A 16,492-nucleotide genomic window follows, 5' to 3' on the forward strand; every position below is an offset into this window, starting at 1 on the left:
TTTCTGAGATCTTAGTTTGATATTTTTATCTACAGCCATAGGTCAGAAAATGTTCCTAGGATATTATTTTGTAAGGTAAATGTAAAATATTTAAATTTCTTAAGTAATTGGTAAATATTAATATTTTACCTGCATTTAGCAGAGTTCTTAGAACACAGTAGTCATGAAGTAAATGGTTTTTGATCCACCTTGCCAAAAACCACAAATAGAAATTTTAGGTAAAAATGTTCATTTTAAAGATTGTTAAGCATTTTTCTATTTTGAAGCACAATTGATGGTCAGCTCCAGTGTAATCTAACTCCTTCATTAAAAACATGTCAAAAGTAAACTATAGAGAATTAGATATGAATCTCAAAATTCTTGTATGTTGTTAGGTTAAAAAAATTGGTCATAAAGACCATTTAAGGAAATTCTAAGAAGATAATAGTTATCAAATATTCATTGCTGCATGTGATAGCTAAAATGATATTCTTTTTGATTTATTGAATGTTTTCTTTTAGCACTTTAATAGCAGCAGTGATCTCATTACTTTGGTTCCTTCTTTTTTTTTCTTTTTTTTTTTGAGGCTGGGGTTAAGTGACTTGCCCAGGGTCACACAGCTAGGAAGTGTTAAGTGTATGAGACCAGATTTGAACTCGGGTCCTCCTTAATTCAAGGCTGGTGCTCTATCCACTGCGCCACCTAGCTTCTAGTTTCCCCCGTTTCCTTCTTTCACTGATAAAAATTGGTATCTCTTTAACTCCTATTTTGTCCATTTCTTTAAAAAAAGGAAGTGCTTCATGAAGGCTCCATACCCACCATTCTAAGGTCAACTTTTGTACTTTTAATATCTCAAGAGGACCAATGTATTAATGCACAGATGATCAGAGATTCCCTTTGGGGAAGTATCGTAAAGGTCCGCTAATACAGCCTCTTTATTTTGGAGATGGCAAGACCAAGAGCCAAGAGAGCCTCCCTTAGATGTGTACAGTCAGGGGTTAAAGCTGGAACCCCACCCAGGAGCCTGGCTGACAACACTGGCACTTTTAATTGATCCTGATTGCCGGCAGCTGCATCTTAGACTCCAGTTTTTGCTAGATGATGATGGGTTGTCCGTCATATGGATGGCTTTTAGCATAGCAATTATGTAATTCCATAGCTTCTCTCTTGATCTTGAGGTGGAAGTTTCATGGGTATATGTGCTGCCCTCTCCTCTCAAAGTATAGAGCTTTCATTTCTTTTTGGGTTTGGGGGCATTTGGGTTTTTTCAAATTCATGGAATCACATAATTCGTGGACAACAAGTGTCTCTGAGAGAGAACTTGTGTGAAAGAGAGACTTTTGAAGCAACTCAAGGCTTGTAATCAATGAAAAAACTCCATGAATTCTTTTCTCTTTCTTTGCCCAACTTATTATCCATTGGCTAACACCTGTCCTGTATCTGTAGATCTTCCTGTGTATCTGTATGTGTGTGTGTAGACATCTCTCGGTTTATTCAGACATCCCTCCATCCATCCACACATGCATATATTCTTGTTGACTTTGGTTTCTATACTGTGGGTGTTTAGGCTAGTTTTATTCTCTTTGCCATAAATTTGTTTTTAATATTTCATTTGCTTTAATCAACCAAGTTCCTCCTTTTTGTCCTCCCATCTCGCTTCCTGTCCCCCGTTGAGAACACAGGGGGGAAGAATATTATAAATCTATTTAGTTAAATAAAAACAAATTTCCATATTGGCCATTCCAAAAACAATTGTATACAATAAATCCTTCCCTTTTTATCAGGAAGTGAGTAGTCCTTTAGATTCCTGGTTGGTTGCTTTGCTGATAAAAGTTCAGCCCAATAGTACTTCAGCTATTTGTTCTCAGGTGATGTTCATCCCCTCAGATTCCCATTATTTTCCACCTCACCAAGAGGTGTCAATATTTTTGTGCGTTTTTCAAATTTTTAAAACCAACCCGTGCCTTGTCTCCCCCTCACCCCTTTCCACCCTATTTCCCTCTTGAGAGCAATATATTTCTGTGTGTGTGTGTGTGTGTGTGTGTGTGTGTGTGTGTGTGTGTGTGTGTTAAGTTCAGATGAGAGTGATATTCAGGTGTCAGCTATACAAGCACCTTCTCTTACTTGTTTGTATAGGAATCTGTCTTTGTATCCTGATTATATGTGAGATAACTCCCCCTAACCTTTATTTCTGGACTATAATATCCAAGCTCTCTGCTCCATTATATAGGTGGCTACTAAATCATGCATGATCCTGATTGGGATCCCTCCTCATTTGAATTCTTTCTTTCTGGCTGCTGGCAGCATTTTTCCCTTGATCTTGAAATTCTGGATTTTTGCTGTGAATTTCTAGGGGATTTCATTTTGGGGGTTTCTTTCAAGAGGTGACTGAGTTGATTTTATTTTCACATTGCCTTCTGGATCTAAGAGATCTGGACAGTTTTTTTTAAGTTCTTAAAATAGGACATCTGAACTTTTTTTTTTTTTTTTTTTTTGGGGGGGGGATTCACATAGTCCAGTGATTATTAATTTTTTCCCCCTGATCTGTTTTCCAGGTCAGTTGTTTTTGCTGCAAAATACTTACATTTTCTTCTATTTTTTTCAGTCTTTTTGCTTTGTTTTAATATTCCTTGTTGCTTCATCGATTTCTCTTTGGAACATTTACTAAGGTCAAAGATGTGCTCTGTCTAGGACACATGTGCTCTGTCTAGGGCATGGCCACGTTCCCTGTCCTGTCCTGGGATGACATCACCTCTGATTTTCCTGTGAACATTTTGACTCACTCTGCTGTTCTAGGTTCTTGCAAACACCCAGATTTTTTTCTGGTGAACTCTACTCGGCCATTGATTTTTTTAAAGCCCCAAGTTTATGACTTCAGAGTGATTCCTATTGAATGTTGTGTTTGAAATTTGACAAAAGGGTAAACTGAGGCAATTCTCCTCACTAGGTCACATGTATTAGCAGGGGCATGCTGTCTGTGAGTAAAGAGGTCAGAGACTTGCTTCCATTTATACCACAGACCTGAGCAAAAGGACAGTTCCTTTTATGTGGTATTTGGGGAGTACTGATGACATCATGGGATCGAGGACAACATGATAGGTTACAAAGTGGAGCAATACGATTGGTTGGAAGAATAAGGGCTGGTAAAAATCCTCCCTCCTGAGCTCCCCCTTTTCCCATGGAACCAAAAAGTGCCAATTGTGTCTATGGGCAAGATAGCAACCCAGCCTTGGGAGCAGCCAAACAGATGTCCCTGGAGGTAGCTGCTCTCAGGCCCGGTTCCCTTGAGCTCACACAACTGACCCAAGGCCAGCCAAGAACAGAGGCAAGAACAGAGCAGTGGTTTTCAGGAGAGCTGGATTTCTGAAATTAACCATTACAGGTCAGTTGACTTCTGAACCAAGTTCAGAAACAAAGAATCACGTCCTAAGCGGTTCCAGAACAAAATTACTTATAAATAGTCATTAAGAAAACAAAACCAGATCAGCCTTCATCTTCTCAGCCCAGTAGCCCAAGTTCCTTTTGGATTATGACTGACTGGTCACCTGCTTTGCTAACTTCTCAAACGCTGCAGAGATGATGATAGCGTGAAACGTTCCAGGCCAAAAGGTGCCTGACCCCGGGACGTTTGTTCAGGCTTTCTCTCCGAGTGGACGTTGAACCCTTGGTGACGCCCCCAAAGAGGAAATAGTGTTGGTCTGTCAATATTTGAATTTTGTCCTTTGGAGGTGGATGGGCGGAACCTCTCGCGGTCTTGTGATGTGGAGGTACACGTGAAGTGTTAGTTCATAATGTCGTCTTTCAGGGATTCATGGGATAGTTGGTTCCCTTCGCCAAGGCCGTCGCAGCTCCACTCCTGGGGAGACAGTCGTTGTGAGGGGCCACTGGGGTCCTCCCGTGACTGCCTCAGTCAGCTGCCGTGCCTGTCCTGTGCTTGTATTTGACTCCTCCTTTCCTCATGTCTTGAGTCAGGCACCATTCGCACTCAGAGCTTTCAGATTCCTCCCTCTTCCCCCCTCATGACAAATATTTGCCGTTTGCTAACTTTGCTCCCATTGACCCAGGGTTTTGGAGTTGGCCATCAAAAGCTTGGTTGTAGTTCTGTGTTTCATAAATTATGTTAATGATGACTTTTATAAACACTTCTCTAATCTTTTTGATTGAGTACATGTAGTTTTATTAAGTTGATGGCTAAATAAAATGTCTTTTAACTGCATATAAAAAAAAATCATTAATCTCTCTTTTAGATTTCAGAGAATTTTTATTTTGACCTTAACTCTGAGCAAATGAAAGGCATGCTGCGTCCCCATGTGCCCCCTGCTGCAATCACCACCTTGGCGAGATCGGCCATTTTTTCTATCACTTATCCATCTCAAGATGTATTTCTTGTAATAAAGGTAAGAATCCAACTTGTTTAATATATGCTGGCCTTCTCTAATCTTGGCTCCAGGGTATATTTTAAATTCTTCTAAGACCAAAACTATGTATTCCTCATGCCCCATTTATCTTTGCATGGGTCTTGTTTTCTTCATGGACTCAGAGTTCCACAGGGGTAGGTTTTTTAATTCCATAAGCATTTAGTAAGGGTATTATGGAAAAAAAAACAAAAAAAAAACCAAGACCACATGGATTCATAAGTGAATTCTACCAAACATTTAAAGAACAATTAATCCCACTATTATATAAACTATTGGAGAAAATAGGCAGGGAATGAGTCCTACCAAATTCCTTGTAGGTCACAATTATGACGCTGATATCTAAATCAGGAAAAGCCAAACAGAGAAAAAATATGATGGACCAGTTTCCCTAATGAATATTGATGCAAATTTTAAAAATAAAATACTAGCAAAAATATAGCACAAAGTTCATTCTTTATGATCAGGGATTTATGCCAGCAATGCAGGCTGGTTCAGTATTAGGAAAACTATCATCATAACAGACCATATCAGTAACAAAACCAACAGAAATTATGTGATTGTCTCAATGGAGGCAGAAAAAGCCTTTGACAAAATACAACATGCTTTTTTATTAAAAGCATGAGAGAGCATAGGAATAAATTGAATTTGCCTTAAAATTATGAATAATATTTATCTAAAATCATCAGCAAGCATTTTATATATATATATATGTATATATATATATATATATATATATATATATATACACACACACACACACACACATTGAGGATAAGCTAGAAGTCTTCCAGATACAGTCAGGGGTGAAGCAAGGATGCCCATTATCATGTCTGTTATTTAATATTGTATTAGAAATGTTAGCTACATCAATAAGAGAAGAAAAAGAAACTAAAAGGAATTAGACTAGGCGTGAAGAAACAAAACTCTCACTATTTGCAGGTGGTATGATGTTATACTTAGAAAATCCTAGAGAATCAACTAAAAAACCATTTGTAATTATTAACAACTTTAGTAAAGTTGCAGGATACAAAATACATCCACCAAAAAATCATCAGCATTTCTGTTTATTACTAATGAAGTCCAGCAGCAAGACATAGAGAAATTTCACTTAAAATAACTATAGACAATATAAAATTGTCTACCTGCCAAGACAAACTCAGGAACTATATGAATACAGTTATAAAACACTTTTCACATAGAGTCAGATTAAACAATTGGAACAATGTTAATTGCACATAGGCAGAGCCAGTATAATAAAAATGACAAGTCTATACAGTTAATCTGTTTATTCAGTTCCATGCCAATCAAACTATCAAATTATTTTATAGAGCTAGAAAAAAATAATAGAAGAACAAAAGCTCCAGGATATCAAGGGAATCAAAATCAATGCATAGATTAATTGCTATTTTTCCCTTTCTTCATTTTTTCCTTTTATTCAAGTCTTCTTGAATAAAATGATTAATATGGAAATGTTTAACTTAATTAAAACAACCTATATCACTACCTTTTAAAAATATTGAGCAGATTTCTTTTTTAAAAAATATCTTTTCGTAGCTGCTCTAATAGTCACCGTGTCCCAACATGAGTGAAGCACATGATTTTCAGTTTAAGGATTGAGAAGTTGTTTTACCTTCAGAAAAGAACAGCCACAAATGTCATAAACAAGAGTAAATGGGAAATGTAATTAACTTGCCCTTCATTGCCCTACAGCTTTTCTTGACTCTTGTGTATGGAGATCAAAGGCAGCTACAAGGGACTGCGGTAGTCTGGTCTTACACTCAGGACAACCATTGGAGTCCTTTTTCAGACATTGGGTCTCTGTGTGGGTCTTGGAAGTCACTTCCTTGCTTCCAGCCTCCTTTTCCTCCTTTGTAAAACAGGGACAGTAATAACAGTACCTCCCTCCACATTGTTTTGAGGATCAAATGAGACCAGTCTGGAAACACTGGTTACGTGTTTGGTGTATTCTGGGCTAAATGAGATACAAAAACTAAAAATGATCTAAGTTACATCCTTCAGAAAACTTCAGTGACCTTAGGGAGTTAGCTTATATACAACAAAGACAAGTTTGTTTTGCAAAGGAGGACGTTGTCTCTTGGGAGAAGCAGCAAAGACTTCATGTACAGGGGGAGCCCTGGAAGAAACTAGGGAGTCCCTAGTGGGAAATGGAAGGCTGTTTGGCCAGAGCCCCGTGTGTGGTGTGGAGCCTGCTGGGTCATGGGGAGCTTCAGAAGAGAAGCAAAGAGATAATTTTTGATCCTGAAGGTGAAGTTTATTATCTAGAGCAGGGACGTGGTCCAATTTGTGCTTGGAGAGTCTTATGTTAATGCTTTTTCCTGGTTGACTTTCCCTTGCTCTTCCCTGCAACAACTACACTAACTTTTTCTTCATTCTGGTACCTTTTTCCTCCCACCTCCCGACCAAGGACCTTGCCTCTTACTTGACAACAGGAAGAGAAGGGACCACCTGGCCTGCTCCTCGAGAGTTGGCATCTTCTAGCCAAGACCAGCCCTGTGCTAATGGCCCTGATACTGTCCTTTCCAGGAGCTTGTTCTTCTAGTCTTTGTCCACTGGCTCCTCCTGTCTACGTATATGTCTCAACTTCCTAAGACTTTAAAAAAGAAACCAAGCTTTGCTCCCGTTCTCCTCAAAAAAAGGTATCTCTTAAGAGAATGGGAGCAAAGCTTGATTTTTTCCACTGAGGAGCCTGCCTTTCATATGTTCTCCCAACTCTATTTCATATTTCCCATTTCTGGGGTCTTGTTATATTCCTTCATTTTCTCTGTAACCCATTCTCCTCAATCTACCTTTTGCCAATGAGAATGGCCATTGTGAATTCTTCATGACTGAACCACAACTTTTGATACCAAACCCCACATCATAGATCACATCATGGTGATTGACTTAAATCTTCAGAATTTTGTTTGATCTCACATTTGTTTCTTAATTTCTCACTGCTATGTTCCCATTCCCCCAATGACCCATTCCTTGTGAAAATGATTTAAAAAGAGAAAAAAATCAATTCGGGTTCACAGCGTCTGACAGTCTGAAATATTTCTTCACCTGCCTTCTTCTCCTTACTGTATTGGAGGAAGGAGAGAGATTCCTTTTCTCCTCTCTCCTCTAGGGCCAGTGTCGCCCATTATAGTTGCAGAATATTCAGTTGCTTTTTGTGGTGGTTCTTTCCAATTATATTGTGTTGGAACTCCGTGTTTTTTGTAGCATTGCTAAATAGTTGATTTTGTTGTAAATGTAATCTGGGGTCCTCTCTTTCTTTTCTCAGCTAGAAAAAGTTCTACAGCAAGGGGACATTGGAGAGTGTGCAGAGCCATATATGATTTTCAAAGAAGCAGATGCTACTAAGGTGATAATTCCCTTTCTCTCCTCATTTTTGTCTCAGGAAATAGTGTTAGTTGTAAATTTTAGCAGTTTTAAAATTCCTTTAAATTTTTTTTTTCCCCTGAGGCCATTGGGGTTAAGTGACTTGCCCAGGGTCACACAGCTAGGAAGTGTTAAGTGTCTGAGACCAGATTTGAACTCCTGACTTCAGGGCTGGTGCTCTATCTACTGTGCCATCTAACTGCCCCTAAAATTTTTGTTTGTTTGTTTTTTAGTAAAAATTCAGACTGGCTTACATGTTTCAATAAATATTCAAGCTATAGGGTCATAGATCTTGGATTGGTAGGAACTATAGAAATCATCAAATTCTGACCCCGGTCTTGAACCCCATCTGCAATAACCATGACTGGTGGTCCCTCAGCCTGAGACTATAAGCCCTCTTTGTTTGAAAAGGGAGCCAGTCCCTTTTGGTACTCTCCTCCATTTGGTTCTCTCAACTTAGGTCCTAAATATAATTATCCTTTCCACATCATGACTTTCTCCATCATGGTTTTGATATATCATGGATTGGCAGAAGAAATTAAATGAGAATTTGGGGGAATTTTGTGGAAGTTTCAGGTAACATACAATGGCCAGCAGATAACACAGAAAAAAATTTGAAAACTCAGGGATACATAAAAAATACCCTCAATATGCAAAATTTCTTGTTTAAAATTAAAAGAAGTTTAAAAAATTAAAGTAAATTAAACTCTGAATTATTTGGAACTGTAATAAGTATCTAACTTCTGGAATTATTTATATACTTGCACAGCTGAGATGAATGATTCTTGTGACATAGCTGACTGTAAATTGAATGTGTCCAAAATCCTTTTGTCCTTAGTCTTTAGCGAGAGGAAAAATGTTTCCCATTTTGGAAGCTTCGTTAAATCAAAAAAAAATTTTTTTTTCCAATCTCCTACATATATTAGATGATATAAACTCCGTGAGGACAAGGGATTGAACTTGATTCGCCTTTGCATCCCCCCTATTGTGTCAAGTGCTTATGGACTAGGTGTTCAGTAAAGGTTTATTGAATCAATGAATGAATAAATACCTTTAAAGGCTGAACATTTCATTGGCATGGAGATGAAAAACAACTTCCAATCCATAGTAATTGTACACACTTATTTATGTTTATGTTTGCTGAATGTGTCAGTCCTCTGTTGTGGTCGATCCTCTATAATGGTCGATCCTCTGTAGTGGTCGATCCCCTGTAGTGGTCGATCCCCTGTTGTGGGTCAATCCTCTGTCGTGGGGCGATCTGCTGTTGTGGATTGATCCCTGTAGTGGTCGATCCCCTATAATGGTCGATCCCCTGTTGTGGATTGATCCCTGTAGTGGTCGATCCCCTGTTGTGGGTCAATCCCCTGTCGTGGGGCGATCTGCTGTTGTGGATTGATCCCTGTAGTGGTTGATCCCCTGTAGTAGTCGATCCCCTATAATGGTCGATCCTCTGTAGTAGTTGATCCCCTGTTGTGGGTCGATCTCTCGGTACTGTTGGTGCAAATGTGTCAGGGAATTCTTTGGCAAGTCCTCAGCTTTCTGTGAAGAGATCTCTCCTGGACCCCTCCTAGTGCAGTAAGACAACATCTCACCTTCTCGGCTTATTTTTTCAGAACAAAGAGAAGCTGGAGAAGCTGAGGGGCCAAGCCGAGCAGTTTTGCCAGAGACTGGGCAAATACCGCATGCCGTTTGCTTGGACGGCCATCCACCTGATGAACATCGTCAGCAGCGCCGGGAGTTTAGAGAGAGATTCCTCCGACGTAGAGATCAGTACTGGAGGTAGGGAGCGGGCCCCACGTCTGCCCGGGCCAAGTGCAGCTCTTACTGCTGACGTTTTCTCCTTGCCTTTCTAGTCCTTGGAATCTAAGTCAGACATGATGAAGTGTAATTCAGTAGTAGACAGTAGAACCTTGGGCAGCTTGGAAGCAAGTCATGTGCCCTTATCTCAGAGCACACAGGTAAGACTGAGGGTGCGTTCTGAGTGGACACTTGCAAACTGCACATCTCTTTAGCTAATTCTGAGTGTCTTTCAAACCAGTAACTTCGTCTTCCTGCATAGGAGAGATATATAAATCTTGCATGATAAAGACTTGTGATAGTTAATAATTTAGCTTTGAGATTGTGAAGCTACAGTCTCTCTTTGCTTGAGATAAGAGTAATACTGCCATTTAAATATGTTGTAAAGGTTATTAAGTGCTCTAAATACATTATCTCTTTTGTTCCTTACTGGAGCTCTACGTAGTAGCCCTGCACATGTCCATTTTATAGATGAGGAAATTGGCTTGCTTGTGCTCACGTTCTCGGTAAGGGTCGGGGAGACTATTCACATCGAAGCATTCTCCTTCCTGAGCCCACTTCTCTCCGATGTGCGACCTTGCCTCGTGGTAGTTCCTGCTGTGGAGAGTAGTTTCTTTAGCATAACTGCTTCTTATTCCATGGTTTCTTACAACTTTGAATGATTCTGAATTTAAAGCTAATGGCTTAAAACCAACTCTAATTCACTGTACATTTTATTTTCTTCCCTTGTTAGAACGCAAAGGATCATGGTCTGAGAGAAGAAATTCCAGTGTTGTTGGCAGACGATCACTAGAAAGAACCACAAGCGGGGATGAAGCTTGCAGCCTTACCACCTTTCGACCAGCAACCCTCACAGTGACAAACTTTTTTAAGCAGGTATTTTTGGTCACACACATCAGCAAGTCTGAGTGACACAGCGAGTGCCTGTCCCCTCCTTGAATTGTGATTCATAAAGGCTAAACAGACTATAAGTGTGACTGAGTGCATCCAAAAGATTGAGAGTCAGGGGAAAAAGCAGGAATATGGATGACTGAGTCATGTTGCAGCTATTGGTGTTAGAATTAACTGAGGATATTATATTTTTTGTAAATATTTATCCACTTAGCTTAGATTATCAGATTTATTGGCATATAATAGGGCAGAATAGCTCCTAATAATGTTTTAATTTCTTCTTCATTGGTGGTGAATTTATCCTTTTCATTTTTGACACTAGTAATTTTTTTTAAACTAAATTAACCAATTGTTCATCTATTTGATTGTTTTTTCTTAAAACTATCTCCTAGTTTTATTTATAAGTTCAATGGCTTTCTTATTTTTTGTTATATTAATCTCTCCTTTGATTTTTCAGAATTTCTAATTTGATGTTTCATTGTGCACTTTTAATTTGTTCTTTTTCTATTTTTTTTCAGTTGTATGCCTAATTCATTGATCTGCTTTTTCTTGTTTTGTTGACCTACACATTTAGAGATAAGAAATTTCCCCTAAGTACTGCTTTGACTGTATTTATAAATTTTGGGTTGTTCTCTCATTGTTGTCATTCTCTTTTCTATGATTTGTTCTTTGACCCATTCATTCTTTAGGATTAGATTACTTTGTTTCCCATTAACTTTAACCTATCTTTCTATGCCCCCTTCTGGAAAGGAGGCATCTAATATTTCTGCCTTTCTGCATTTGATTTTGAAGTTTTATACCTTAATACATGATAAATCTCGGTGAGGTGTTATGTGCTGTTGAGAAAAAAGATATATTCCTTTTATCTCCATTTAGTTTTCTCCAGAGGTCTCTTACATCTCTTTTCTAAAATTCTATTACCTCCTTAATTTTTTCTTGTTTATTTTATTTATTAGAATTATCTAATTCTGAAAGAGGAAAGTTGAGGTCCTCCCACTAGTTTAGTTTTATTATCTGTTTCCTGTTTAATGCAATTTAACTTCTCCTTTAAAAACTTGGATGCTATACTATTTGGTGTGTTTTTTGGTAATAGCTTTTTATTTTTCCAATTACATGCAAAAATAGTTTTCAACATTTATCCCCCCCAAAACCTTGTGTTCCAAATTTTCCTCCCTTCCTCTCTTTCTCTCTGCCCTCTTCTCTAGATAGTAAACAACCCAATTTAGGCTACACATATGCAATTCTTCTAAACATAATTCCATATTCATCATGCTATGGAAGAAACCTCAGATCAAAAGGGGAAAAGAAACAAGCAAACAAACAACAAAAGTTGAAAATACTATGCTTTGAACCACATTCAATCTCTGTAGTTCATCTCTTTTGATGTAGATGGCTCTTTGCATCACAAGTCTATTGGAATTTACACATATATTTTGTACTAATATAATTTCATTGTCTATGGTATCTTTTAGCTAGATGTACTTTTATTCCTTATCTCTATTAATTTGATCTACTTTGCTTTTGTTTTGTCTGAGATCATAATTGCTATCCTGCTCCTTTTACTTCAGCTGAAGCATAAGATTTTACTTGAATCCCTTATCTTTCCTCTGTGTGTCTCTTTGTTTCAAATATTCTTCTTGTAAATAACATATTATGGGATTCTGCTTTTTAATATCTGCTTCCATTTTATAGGTGAACCCATCCCATTTATATTCAGTTATGATTAGGAACTATGGATTCCTTCCATTCCATTTTTGCCATTTATAGTTCTCTGTTATTCTCCTTCTTTCCTGGCTGCCCCACCAACATTTTGTTTTTGACCACTCAATTAAATCTGATCTGTTTTTAAACCTTAACTTCCCACTTTCTTCTTGTAGTCCATATTCCTTCCAAACTGGACAGCGAGCTGTTCCCAAAGCTTGGTAGTCCATCTCCTACTTTGCCTATTTGTACCAGTGATTCTCATAGCCTAAGATGGGTGCTGCCCCATGTCTTGAGGATCTTTGTATTTCTCCCAGACTCAGCCCTGATAGCACTTCCCTTGACAAGCCTTCTCTGACACTCTCTAGTTCCCTCTTCACATCATGTGTTACTCTTCTGCACATGTCATGTACCTGTTTTCTTGGAAAGTGAAGTCAGGGATAGTGTAATTTTTGATTTTAGATATCTTAGTGCTTATTATCCCAGCGCTCTCACATGTTGGAGAAGATTACTCAGTTTTTAACATGAATTTAGTGACTTTGAATCAGCTGCCTCAATATAGTTACACCATTTACCCATGAAAGCAAATGAAAAAAATCCTTACCAGAATCAAGGCAAGGCTGAATGTGAGAAGAAGCCTTCACAGGCGGCATCACTGGCTTGACGCTGACTTCTTTAGACAGGCTGTTGCAGGTGGAGCTGGGTAAGGGTTAAAGAAAGGTGTTTCTGCCATTTATGATCCCAAGCTCTTACAGAAGTTTAACTGATAACAATGAAGATACTATAAGAATCTAGGAACTATCTTGGCCAGGAGAGGGGAAAAGGAACGCGATTTAATCAGCACCTGCTCTCTGCCCAGCCCTGAGCTAAGCCCTTTACTAATATCTTCGAGACCTATTGAGGAAACTAAGGCAGAACAACTCGCCCAGGGAGGTGAGCGAGCTAGTTCTGAAGCCTCAGGTCCAGTATTCCATTCTCTGAGATACCTTGTACCTCTGGGAACCAGCAGAGAATCATGGGAAATCTTGGTGCAAGGCACAGGCGTCTCTGCACGTTCCATGAGAAGATGGTACAGAGGAAGTGCAAACTGTAGACTGAGAAGGAGTTTGGCAAGAAAGCTTGTCAAGAATATTTATTTGTGCCACTGGGAAGATAAGAAAATAGAAATGGGAAAGATTTGCCATCAACTGTTTATTTTATTTAAAGTGCCTGAGGACGATGGAGCTGTTGATTTGGCCTCTTATCCCTCTATCTGAACATTGGGAGGAAGTGGAAGCGATACTGAGGAGATGAGATCGGAAAGATCAGCTCAGCCAGGGCAGAAGAAATGTCTGGGGAAGTGACCCCGCCATGGCGTTGCTCGTCTTGGGGGCTTCCAGAGAGAAGATACCAGAGGGTGGTCTGGTTGGAAATACGTACTGTAATAATGTCCAAGAGGACCCGGACTGTCTCTTACAAGAATGAGGTTGCAGAGGCAGCGAGAAGAAAGGAGAGGCTGCTGGTCATCTCTTAAAGGCTCAGGTTGTTCTCATTTGGCTCTGGGTTGAAGAAAGCATGAATTTTTAGCCTGGAAAATAAGACTTCGTGGGGCTGTGATACATATGTTCAAGGATTGGAAAGGCCGTCCGATGTGAGAAATAAAGTCTTTGTGCTTGGCTCCAGGGAACAGAAGGAGGCTCAGGGCTGGAGGTTCCAAAGACGCAAATCCCACCCCTTCAATGGGGGGGGCTGCCATTAGCAGGCACGGCTCTCCCCAGTCAGGTTCTCGGTGGGACGCTTGTTTAGGCCAGGCTAGACCTGTTCTGGGGCTCTCTGCTCCCTTGAGCAGAGGGGGGAAAGGCCCTGGGGGGCCTTTTTTTGAGATCCAGTGCCAGCAGAGCAGGGGAGAGAAGGGAGTTGCTGGATGGGTGCCCGTGCAGTGTTAGACACAATGGAGCCCCTCAGGTGGGAAGCTGACCCCCCTCTGGGAATTGTGCAGCAGAAATGGAAGGCTCTCCGTGAGTTGAGCAGTCCCAGATGGCTTGGTGTCCCCATGTCTGGAGCAGACGCGGTTTTGTCCAGCAATTTGTTTTGAGTTTGTCTTTTGTCACTGGGACTCTCTGATAGTCATCCCTTCTGGTTTAACCCTGGATTCTGGACGGCTTCGCCAGCAGAACAGGGGCCTCTGTGGCCCCAAGTCTGGGCCCGATGACCAGGCTAAGTTCCGAAGGACGGCTCATGGAGGAACTCCTCCCCTCTTCTACTTTCCCTTGCCCAGGCCATTGTCCTCTACACCAGAGTGTCTCCCAGGCATGTGTCTTTGCAGCCTGTCCTCAGCCCTAGAATGCTCTCCCCTCTCTGTCCTCCTCATAGAATCTCATGCCCTTCTGAACTTGACCCAGATCTATTCTCCTTTATGTCCTATGGCTACTGATTTCCCCCAACACATTACTCTGGGTTGTATGTATAGATGATGAAGGTCACCTTCGGGAGGACAGGGCCTGTTTGATTTTTGTCCCTGTTTCCCCAATGCTGAGCCCCGTACTTGGCTGTTGTTGTCTGTGGACAGATTGTCCAATAGGAGGTGGTATGGAATCTCTGTCAATGGAAGGAGTATCTGCCCTCATAAAATTAAGATTCTTCAAAGAATATCAGGCGCCACAAATAAACAGAAAAGGAAATAAATGGAGTTAATTCGTAATCATACTTTTGTTGACTTAGGAAACATTTCAATGACGGTTACAGAGCATAGGAAATCAGAATTTTTCTTCCCTTTTTTTTATATTCCCTATAAATCATGTGATTTCTGTTTTCAAAACAGGAAGGAGATCGCTTAAGTGATGAGGATCTCTATAAGTTTCTTGCTGATATGAGAAGGCCATCTTCTGTCCTACGGCGATTAAGACCCATTACAGGTATGTGTTGATTTTAGAGGAACAGGATTATAAGCATTTTTGTTTTGTTTCCTTAGATGTTAAAATGACCATTTGATTTATTCATTTCTCCTGATTTCACAGATATGCCCTATAATTCCTTGCCTTCATCTTATTAAACTTTTAAAATATATGGCTTGAACACAAGGGAATTGGGAAACTATTTATTTGCTGAAATAATTTCATACAATGTCTAAAAATAGATTTTTTCCCCCACACACATGGGAGAAAGTAATGATTTTTCTCTTTTTTTTTTTTTCCTGAGGCTGGGGTTAAGTGACTTGCCCAGGGTCACACAGCTAGGAAATGTTAAGTGTTTGAGACCAGATTTGAAATCAGATCCTCCTGAATTCAGGGCTGGTGCTCTATCCACTGCGCCACCTAGTAATGCCCCAGAAAGTAATAATTTTTCAATAAGTTCCTATAATAATTAAAGACATAAACATGATAATAATAATAAGATTGACTTGAGTTCTTGATTTCAGAATACAATTGTGCTTATTCCTTCCAAAATTAATGTCAACATATCTACTTAGGAAGCACTTTAAGAGTCTCATGTCCATGTGGGATTTATTGTCAAATTTTTAAACACTGAATATCTTCCTCTATAGTTCTGAGGACTAAATAGATTATAAACTCACGTCTTCATTATCTTCTTATCTCTCCCAGCTGTTAATAAATTCTTTGTAGATACTTATCACTTAGCAAATGGTTGTTAAATAGTTATTGAATTTTTCAGTGACATGTTTGATTTTGAATTTGTTTGTGTCATGAAACAGAAACATGAAATGAAAAGAATTAGACTGTTATTCATTTTATTCCTTATAGAAGCTCTCCAGGTTTCAAGATAAGAAATAATACACATTCAGATCACTCCTTTAACAAAAGCAAGTTTAAATATAGATTCTAAAATTTGTTTTCTTTTAATTTTTGTAGTAATCATTTTTTAATCTGCAGCTCAGCTGAAGATCGACATTTCACCTGCACCAGAAAATCCTCACTACTGCCTGACCCCTGAATTGCTGCAAGTCAAACTCTACCCTGACAGTAGAGTTAGACCTACTAGGGAAATCCTGGAATTTCCTGCCAGGGATGTGTATGTCCCGAACACTACTTACAGGTAAGAGCTTTTCATCTGACGTGCAAGGAAGGGACGTTAAAAATTAGCTACCGGAAGACCTGAATGTAGAACCTAGTTGAAGGAGGAACCAAAGATATGCAGATTCACAATGCAAAGAAACTGAGCTAGCCCCTCATCTAGCCTTCTTCCCAGAACCCTTTAGAAGTAATGAAATAAATTGCCTTCATAAAATTTTAATATTAGATGTGGACATTGAGAGGTTAGGAATTTACGAAATTTTTAAACGCCTATTGCCAAGATAATTCCAGAATGTATTTTTTAATCCATTTCAG

At 39.3% G+C, this 16,492-nt stretch overlaps 1 protein-coding gene across 4 annotated transcripts in view; it reads left to right on the forward strand.

Annotated features, from left to right (window-relative positions):
• Positions 1 to 16,492, forward strand: part of DOCK7 (dedicator of cytokinesis 7) — a 150,334-nt gene that overhangs the window by 40,357 nt on the left and 93,485 nt on the right. For all 4 annotated transcript variants that reach the window (XM_074265760.1, XM_074265761.1, XM_074265762.1 and 1 more), the window contains exons 9-14: positions 4,227 to 4,376; positions 7,681 to 7,761; positions 9,392 to 9,557; positions 10,309 to 10,451; positions 14,968 to 15,061; positions 16,037 to 16,199. In XM_074265760.1, coding sequence (XP_074121861.1) covers positions 4,227 to 4,376; positions 7,681 to 7,761; positions 9,392 to 9,557; positions 10,309 to 10,451; positions 14,968 to 15,061; positions 16,037 to 16,199 — 797 coding nt within the window. The remainder of the gene's footprint in view (positions 1 to 4,226; positions 4,377 to 7,680; positions 7,762 to 9,391; positions 9,558 to 10,308; positions 10,452 to 14,967; positions 15,062 to 16,036; positions 16,200 to 16,492) is intronic.

The sequence above is a fragment of the Sminthopsis crassicaudata genome, chromosome 4, assembly GCF_048593235.1.
Source record: "Sminthopsis crassicaudata isolate SCR6 chromosome 4, ASM4859323v1, whole genome shotgun sequence".
Lineage (NCBI taxonomy): Eukaryota > Metazoa > Chordata > Mammalia > Dasyuromorphia > Dasyuridae > Sminthopsis > Sminthopsis crassicaudata.